This window comes from Balaenoptera musculus, chromosome 3 (genome assembly GCF_009873245.2).
Source record: "Balaenoptera musculus isolate JJ_BM4_2016_0621 chromosome 3, mBalMus1.pri.v3, whole genome shotgun sequence".
Taxonomy (NCBI): Eukaryota; Metazoa; Chordata; class Mammalia; order Artiodactyla; family Balaenopteridae; genus Balaenoptera; species Balaenoptera musculus.
In genome coordinates this window covers 150,875,683-150,885,010 of record NC_045787.1, presented here as the reverse complement: position 1 = coordinate 150,885,010, position 9,328 = coordinate 150,875,683, and the positions used below count along the sequence as shown (strand labels likewise).

Genomic DNA, 9,328 nt, shown 5'->3' with positions numbered 1-9,328 from the left:
ACTCCCTTTGATTTGCCCTCCTTATGGGAACCCCTCCAGTGCAGGAGGGTTGGAGGACCAAGCCAGGCACAGACCTGTGGGATGGACTGCCCGAAGCCCTGAAGAGAGATGGACCGGAAAGGGAGACAGTGAGAAAACTCTGAGAAAACTCACCAGGAGTGGAAGAATTCTGTCAGAGGGATAAGTGTGAGCCTGTGTGGGGGTGGGGGGTGGGGGTGGTGCATGAAGCAGGAACAGTGGTTGGTTCCAGGTCCAGTGTGATAACTGTTCTTGATATCCCTGGATTCAGCACACACACACACCCTTCAGTGCCCAGGTGTTCTGGGAAAGAAAGCACAGGGAAAAGAACTTTCATAGGAAATTCTTTTGTGGAGATGGTCAAAAGGAATATTTTTCTACATGCCAGGGAGGAAGAAGAATGCAGAGACCAGTGGACCAGAGGAAGGAACAGTGGCATGGCGGTGTCCTGGGGATGATGTGGAGGTCACCAGCAAACCAACAGAATCCACCCAGCACCAGAGCAGAATTGCACATGGAAGCTCTGATTTTATGTGCAAGAACATTCTAACCCTGATGTATCTCCACCCCCACCATCCCTAGCTCAAGATGCCTAATGGGAATAATGAGGAGGGGAAATCATAAGAAAGGCCAGGAAAAAGGTATGGAGATTTTGGTTTATGACTCACCATTACTCTTCTTCCTTCTTTCTCTCCAACCTCCTTCATCCTTGCTTTCTTCTTTCTCTCTCTTTCTTCCTCCAACTTCTCTTTTTCCTCTCTCTATCCCCCTCTTTCCCTCCATACTTCCCTTCTACTTTCTCTCCTTCCTCTCTCTTCCCTTTCTCTAACCAAACATCCACTGCACAATCATGCTGTTCCTAGATTTTCGCTAGGCTTTGGGGAGCAAAGAGATAATATGCGGCAGAAACCTGTCTTAATCTCTTCCAGCTATCAGCCCCAAGGGACTTGCATGTGAATGGACAATTATAATTCAACATGGTTAATGCAAGGTCCCAAGGAGCCCAGGGCAGGAAACACCTAAAAGAGTGATGCTGCACTTGAGTCTTGAAAGGGTGAATAGGAATTAGGCAAGCAGAAAAGAGGGCAGCAATGGGGGCTCAGGACATCCCTTAGAAAGGGAACAGCATGTAGTAGAGGCCTGCCAGAGTCTTCGATCTTAGGGGAACCACAGATAGGGCAAGTAGATGCAGTTCCCCAATGTCTCCTTGAAATCTCACAAATGGCACCCAGGTTCAGTGGTTTTGGCAGACAGTGTGGAATGAGATCACTGTCAAGTGGGAGAATCCCAGAATGGTGGGCTCTCTGCTCTTATATTCTCAGCCCTGTCATCACTCAGAAACAGGTTTTATCATCAACACAGTACTTTTTCTACTTGGGAACCATCTCATCCTTCCCAACATCTGGGTTCTTGGCTTTGAAATCTTGCTGTAAAGTCACTGGTGCACTATCTCCTTACATGCATGTCACTGCAGGCCCTAATAATTTCCCACTTTTGTCCCTTTAGGGGATTTCTGTGGGCAGTCTGATCACTGGCTATGAAACAGTGCTACTCATTGCGGGCCAGTGCTGGTCCATGAGTGTTTGTTATAGGTCTGCAATGAGATAAGCACAGAAATTGAGTGCTTAGAAACTTTTATAGAAATTTAACATTGATGTGACATTCAAGCACATAATCAGTTTCATTTTTTTTTTTTTTTACAAAAGTATTGGTTCATGAGGGATTGGAAAATTTATATATAAAACAACAACAAAAACCAAAACCAAAAACCAGTCCCTTACTTCAGGCGGTGGTACTGGCAATCACAATTCAGGACCGTGGACAGCACCTCATCCTGCCTCCCAAACCCTGAGTCATCAGCCCTGCTCCCAGCTCCTGGTGAATGCCCTTGATGAACAGCTAGTTCCCAAATCCAACAGATGCTTTTCAGCTGTTGTCTTAATTGACCTTTCTAAAGTGTCTGCCTTTGTTAACACCTGCATCTGTCATTTTCGTTTAAAGATCATTCCCAGGGAAGGAATAAAAACGTTCCCCTAGAATTATCAATGGGCCACACTGATAAAGTGAGGGGACAATTTCTGGTAGCTAAAACATATTATTAATCTTTTTAAATGTTTTTTTTTTAGAGATATCTTTTTTTTTTAATTAATTAATTTATTTATTTTTTATTTTTGGCTGTGTTGGGTCTTTCTTTCTGTGCGAGGGCTTTTTCTCTAGTTGTGGCAAGCGGGGGCCACTCTTCATCGCGGTGCGCGGGCCTCTCACTATCGCGGCCTCTCTTGTTGTGGAGCACAGGCTCCAGACGCGCAGGCTCAGTAAATGTGGCTCACGGGCCTAGTTGCTCCGTGGCATGTGGGATCTTCCCAGACCAGGGCTTGAACCTGTGTCCCCTGCATTGGCAGGTGGATTCCCAACCACTGCGCCACCAGGGAAGCCCCCATATTATTAATCTTAAAACACTGTATTGACATTGCTCCTTTGCTTTTCAGTGGGCTCTTAGAGGACAGGAGACAGGTTTTACTCATATTCATGTCCAACATGTATCGTAAAGTCTTGCCCAGAGTTTGTGTGAGCAAATGCCTGCCCGCTTATCACTGGATGACCTTGGGCAAGTTATTACTCAACCTCTCTTTGCCACTGCTTCCCCAGCTGTTAAACTGGAATCCTATTAGAGTCTACCTTATAGAGTTTTTAAAATATTAATTTAGTTAGTACGTTTAAAAGTGCTTAGAACAGTGGCTGGCACAGAAAAATAAAAAGTATTGTTATTTTCATCATCATTTTATATTACTGAATAAACCAATGAGCATCTATTATCATCAGGCACTAGATGGTGGAGGACTTCATCCCACCACCTGGGGAGGGCTACTGCTTTATATTGACGTTTGAGCATACACTGCCCTACTCAGAGCATCGTGAGCTTCGGAATTCCTGAGATTTGCTATTCCTGGGTCCCTGTCTTGTCATGTTGGCCCCACCCTCCCACACCTTTCAGTTGTGTATTCCCTTTCCTTTTCCAGTTGCATTCCTGCCGACTTCTTTCACCCGCCAGGCTCACTCACAGTCTTTTCTTTTGGTCCCACTGGATGAAGAGTCCCACCTGTGCAAGTGGGCCTGGCAGCTCCTGCCCCCTCAGTGATTCGGCCCAACTTACCTCCTCCCTCCATGTGCCCATAAACTTTCTTCCCCTAGTCCCTTAACTGGCCTGCTGCTGTTAGGCAATTCTAGGTCTCTCCACCTAAATTGTTCTTGCTCCCTCGCTGCTCAGGGAGATTTTAACCATCCTTCAGAGCTTGAGTCAAACTTACCCCTTCCATAAAAGGGACATTTCTCCGTTCCTTTCCTGAACTACTACGTCAGCCTCTGAACCCCACAGGGCTTCTCTGCAGTTCTCATTCTGTCTCACCATCACTTCTAACCTCCTCGAGGTTCAGGTCCAGGTCATGCCTGGACCTGCCCACACTCTCAACACCCATCTCAGGCAGCCGCTCTGCAAGTTTCAGAGGGCTAGTCCCTTCCTTCTTCTCTCTGAGGCTGTTACCACATCAGAAAGATGGGACTAAGAGCACCCGCCTCCTTGGGTTTCTGCGCGCATTAAGCGAGGCGGGGCAAGGAAAGCGCGGAACAGCGCCTCACTAGTGGGGTGGGAGCTCGCGTGGCCCCTCCGCAACGCGAGTCCGCGCGGGGGCTCCTGGGATTTGTAGTCCGTGCCCGAGTTTGCAGTCTCGCAGGCCCCGCACAGACAGCCTCGGACTCGGCTGGGAAGGTGGCGGGGGCCTGCGGGACACGAGGCGTTGGGCCTGGGGCCGGCCCCGGGCAGGGATGGGGCCGAGCGAGGGCAGCCGGACTGCTGCCGCTGCTGCTGGGGCAGCTGCTGGCGCTCACGGGCGGCGGAGGCGCGTTCTACCTCGAGGTCAGCGAGCTGGAGGAGAAGTGCTTCATCCAGGAGATCCCCGATGGCACAGTGGTCATAGGTGCGCGCGAGCCTTGCCCTCCCCGCACCCAGAGTCCCGGCCTTGCCCTCCCCGCACCCAGAGTCCTGAGAGGGAATGGGGATGAGGCCCCACGGGATCAGCTCAGGCCCATACCTCCCCTCTGCTGCCGGGGGTGGGCACGGGTGGGAAATGGGTGGACAGCAGTGTGGGCAAAGCATCCTCTCCGTTGCCTGCGCCGGAGTTGGGGGGCGCCGAGGAGGCAAGTCTGATCCAGACCCGGATGACAGCAGAAAAGCGGGGCAGGAGAGGGAAGGAGAGAGGCGGAGGGCTGTGGTGAAGCCCCGCAATCAGACACCCGGCTCTTCCTGTTCCTCCCCCCGGCCCCCGTGACTCCTGGAGGTCCTGGGCGGGCTCTTGGTCGTGAGTGTGGGTGGGGATGCATCCAGGCTGCCTCCCCATTAGGTAACTACAAGACCGAGCTATACGACCCCGCTACGGAAAAGTACCAGCCCTCCCCGCAGTGGATCAATTTGTTCGTTTTTGTGAAGGACCCCGAGAACAAGGTGAGGCAGGCCTTGACTCCCTGCAGCCCTCCCACCCCCACATCTCCAGCGTCATTGTCTAGTCCTCCCTAGTCCTCCATTTCTCAGAGGAGGGCTCATCTACTCACAGGCAGGAGGGCTCAAGGAAGGCCATGCTCTTTGCAATCTGTGGAGTATTGTGTACTAGCAGTGCTGGGATCTGAGATTTTCAAGCCCAAACTGATGCCATTTTCCTCACACCCTCCCTGATGGCCTGGCCTGTGGGGGTCAGAACCTGGGATACCCCCAGAGTTCCTCTCCTAGAAGCAGGTTTCTGGTCAGCTTCTCTGTGCTCACGGAGGCTGTTTCCTCTAGAATCTACTGGCCCGTCAGTACGGCCCTCGGGGCAGCTTTACCTTCACCTCCCAGTCTCCTGGAGAGCACCAGATCTGCCTTCACCTCGAGTCCATCCGGTTCGCCCTCTTCTATGACGGCAAGCTGGTGAGTATGGAGGGGAAAGTCACCAACCCTTAACATCTCAGTCCCTTGCGTGAGAAGGGTTCAGTAGGCAGTGCCTCTTGAGGAGGCCTGGGCTTTCCATGAAGTAAGCATACAGAGGACAGGTCCTGAAGAATGAGAGGGGACCCAGGAGGGAGTCACTCTGACTTAAAATCATCTCTCGGCTCCCTGCCATCCCTAGAATAAAGACCAAGCTTCATAATGTGAAATTCAGAGCTGTCCAGCAGCTGAATGCTCCCAGGCTCTTCATTACCACCTCCCACTGACATGGAACTCCTAGGAGCTGCTTGTCTCAAACACTGAGTCACACACATTTTGTTCTGCACATTTTGTTCTGTCCCTTCTGTCTTTTGGACATGGAACTCCATGTAAGCAGGGCCTTGATCTGGTGTTTTGGCACCTGGAGCAGAGCTAGTCCCCACATCAATGAGTGTGAGGCACTGAACTGCTCAGTTCAGTCAGGCCCAGACTGGCGTGTGGAAGCTGGGTTTCTGGCACGTGCGTGGAGCTGAGCTCCCTGACCCCCACCCTTGGCTCCTCTGCTCCCCAGGCCATTCACTTGGACATGCAGTTGGGTGAACACACCAATGATTATACGGAACTTGCAGCCAATGACAAGCTGACCCTGCTGCATCTGCGCATACAGCAGCTGGTGGAGCAAGTGGAGAAGATCCAGAAGGAGCAGGAGTACCAGAGGGTGAGGGGCTGGGCTGGGCCAGTTGGGACAGTGGATGTGTAACCTCCCAGGGAGTGGCTCTTTCAGCTCTTCCCCTGGGGGTCAATTCAGTTCTAGCCACGCCTTCCTGTTGTCCCCTCACACAGTGGCGAGAAGAGCGCTTCCGGCAGACCAGCGAGAGCACCAACCAGCGGGTGCTGTGGTGGTTCATTCTGCAGACCTTCATCCTTGTGGCCACTGGCATCTGGCAGATGCAGCACCTCAAGAGCTTCTTTAAAGCCAAGAAGTTGGTGTAGATGAGCCCCAGAGACCAGAGGCTTAGCCCCCACTCATTCCCCTTCTGCTGAATAATGGGAAGTGGCCTGACCTGGTCTGTCTCCTGGCTTCTCCCACCCCTCCCAACCCTGAGGGACTTCCTTGTTACTGGTGTGGGGGTGGGGCGGGGGGACAGAGGACCTCTTTAAACTGGTTTCTCAGCCAGGACTTGGGAGAGGATGGGTTTCCAGCTGGAGACATGTGGGTGGGAGGAGCTGTAGGCTCCTTTGTTGCTCTGTGAGGCTGAGCAGGAGTGGGGTGAGTGTTACCCCAACCCCCATGTTAAACAGGATGGGTGAACTAAGAGTGAATATAAATTATAACTGTCAAATTTTCTGACCTAAACATTTATTGCCTCCTACTCTGCAATTCATTATATGTGTCCAATCAGATGTTAATATTTGAGGCCCTGCATGCATTAGTGGGGGACTGATCCCAAAATGGATGAGGTGAAGAATACTTTTACCCCAGAAGCCTTAGCAACCTGTGGAACCTTTTCCAGAAAAGTCCAATTTGGGCCCATCTTTTGGGTAACCTGAGTGCTGATGGTGATCCTGTGCCCAACCCGCCTTCTCTCTCTCTGGGCTCTGGTCAGGCTCATGTGCTATCCTATTCCAATCACTTGGACTGCTGGGTTCTTCAAGGAGTCTGAAGGGCACCTCTGTCGTCCTGCTATTTTTCAGTTGACCTCTGTCTCTTTTTATGATGCCATTGGTTAATCCTTTCAGGAGATGCCTAAAGATTCCAAGTCAATGTTTCCATTACATTCAGCATCTCCTGTAACTCAACCTTCACAAGTGCACACAGGTGTAGATGCCCCCCATTGCTTCTGCCTGATCTAGTCCACATTTTACCAAGCCCTATGTTGGTTGCCCTGTTGGATTATAGCCATCTCTCACGTGAATTTGACATTTTCTGTTATAAGGAAATTCACTGGTTGGCAGCCTCAATAAAATCAAGTCCAAATTGTCAAGGTCAGGAATATCAATGAGGGAGACTCCCCATAGGGTGGGGCAGCTGTGACAGCCCTGGCCCCTGAGATAGATGCACCCTCCCCTAGGATACTCCTTAGGGATGACTGCAAGCCTCAGGGGTGCTGATCACTGGTGTGTCTGGCCACAATTAGCCTCAGAAAGTGTAAGTGAGAGTTAACTGAAGGCTGGGGGCGGGGACCACTGGAGAGTAACCTCTAACCAGAGAATGTGACCTTAGGGTCACTTCCCTTATGTGAAGCTGGGGGTGGGGGTGGGGAGGGTGCTCTGCTCTCTGCTGCAGGGGAAGCACAAGACCCAGGTGGGCACATTCTTGCCCATGGAACCTGTGGTATGACACCAAATGAGGCAGAATGTTGAACAAGACGTAAGGGTGATGCATGCTTCTGAGGAGAAGGGCATGGGCTGAGGGCAATATGTCAGAAGTCCTGGCCTAATCTAGGTAGTAATAGAAGGCTGCTTTTTAGAACTGAGACAGAGGATAGGAGTTAGCTGGGGGAATAATGTTCTGGCTAGAGGGAATAGCACATATAGAAGCCCTAAAACAAAAAAGAACATGGCTATTTGGGGAAGCTGAAAGAAGGCCACTATAGCAAAATCCCAAATCCAGAGAGGCTGCCTTCAACCTGCTTTCTAAATTATGATTTCATGTCTAGGACTTGCCTCTTCCCCAGTGATTAACCCCAGAATGACCACCCTTTTCAGAGGGACCCTGTCCTCTACCCACAGAGGTGAGACCTTATCCTGACACTTCAATAGGGAAACAAGTCACAAAAGAGCAACAGTGAGTACATGGGAGAGCTGCACACACACAGTAGGAGAGAGCTCCCCATCCATTTCCACATGAAACCTTCACAGTCACTCTGTAGAGGAAATGGCATGTGTCCCTGATTTAGAAAAGAGAGCCAGCTAATAAGGGATGGGCCATGCTGAAACCTGGCCAATTAACTCAGTTCTTGGTGTTCTTCTCTCTGTTCTGGCTACTTTTCTCCAGGTAGAGGAAAGACCTCCTACAAAGAGGTAAAACACACTGCCTCTGATTTTAAAGAGCTGGCCATTTGAATTTCTAGTTTCTTGTGGCTACCATAACAAATTACCATAAAACTTGGTAAATTAAAACAACAGAAGTTTATTCTCTCACAGTTCTGGAGGCCAGAAGTACAAAATCAAGATGTCAGCTGGGCTGCACTCCTTCCAAAGGCTCTTGAAGAGAATCCTTCGTCTTCTTCCAGCTACTGGTGGTTCCAGGTATTACTTGGCTTGTGTCTACAACACTCCAATCTCTGCCTCCATTTCCTCCTCTAGTGTCCCCTCTTCTGTGTCATATAAGGACACTTGTCATTTGGATTTAGGACCTAACCAGGTAATCCAGGATGATCTCATCTCAAGGTCCTTAAATTAATTATATCAGCAAAGACCTTTTTTTCCATATAAGCTCATATTCACAGGGTCCAGGGTTTAGGGCATAGGCATGTCTTCTGTGGAGCCATCATTCAACCCACGACAGAGAGCAAGAAGTGTATGCCTGATAAGGTCCCAAGTGATCTAACAAATGGGGTACTCAGGGCTCTCAGAATTCAGGATGGGGTGAGACCTGGGTGGATGGATGGATGGATGGATGGATTGATGAATGGGAAAAGGGATGCCAAGGAGGTCTTTATAAAAGAGACAGTACGTGAGTAGAACATTGAAAGATGAAATGGTTTAAATATGAAGAATAGGGAAGGAATTCCATTTTGGGGAAATGGAGCCTGTAGAGATACAAATGTACAAAAGATTTCAATATAATTCAAAATATAATCCAATACCCATGAATATATAACACTGTAAGACAGAGACTTTGAAAAAGAAAGGAATCAGGAAAATAAGTGTAGCATGAGTAGGATGAAGACAGGAGGAAAGTTAGATCAAACAACGGATGGAAATGAATATACCTACTGCAAATTGGACAACTAGAAGTAGGCTGTTATCAGAGGCTGCAGACTGGTGACCTGCAAGTATATTGTTTGTCCTTTTTTTGTGTTATTTTTTTTCAAATTATTTGACAACAGTAACAGTGCCACAGCTTCTGTAGTATAAATTTTGGGATGTATTGGATAGGCAAACTGGTTGGATGGAGGAGCTTAGAGCTGTTTTGCAACACTTGACTTGACATAAATGTGAGAAAATGACAGTTGTGCATATCCAGGAGGCATGATAAAGATTATGAGGAAGGAGTGAGCCTCTCTCCCTGGAGAACACTGTCTTAGACAATCACTTATGAATGAGAGAGCTTTTGTGGAAGTCCAGGTTTCCAGAATAGAAATTCCAGCACATAGCTGGAGCAGAAAAATACACATTTGGACACATTGG

The 9,328-nt window shown here is 49.4% G+C and overlaps 1 protein-coding gene across 1 annotated transcript; it reads left to right on the top strand.

Annotated features, from left to right (window-relative positions):
• The first annotated feature begins 2,848 nt into the window (after positions 1-2,848).
• On the top strand, positions 2,849-6,331 carry LOC118892562 (transmembrane emp24 domain-containing protein 9-like). Its single transcript, XM_036847313.1, has 6 exons — positions 2,849-2,933; positions 3,618-3,992; positions 4,416-4,516; positions 4,850-4,975; positions 5,544-5,690; positions 5,816-6,331. Exons 1-6 carry the CDS (start codon positions 2,849-2,851, stop codon positions 5,963-5,965), a joined length of 984 nt encoding a protein of 327 aa, XP_036703208.1. The 3' UTR covers positions 5,966-6,331.
• Positions 6,332-9,328: the final 2,997 nt, after the last annotated feature.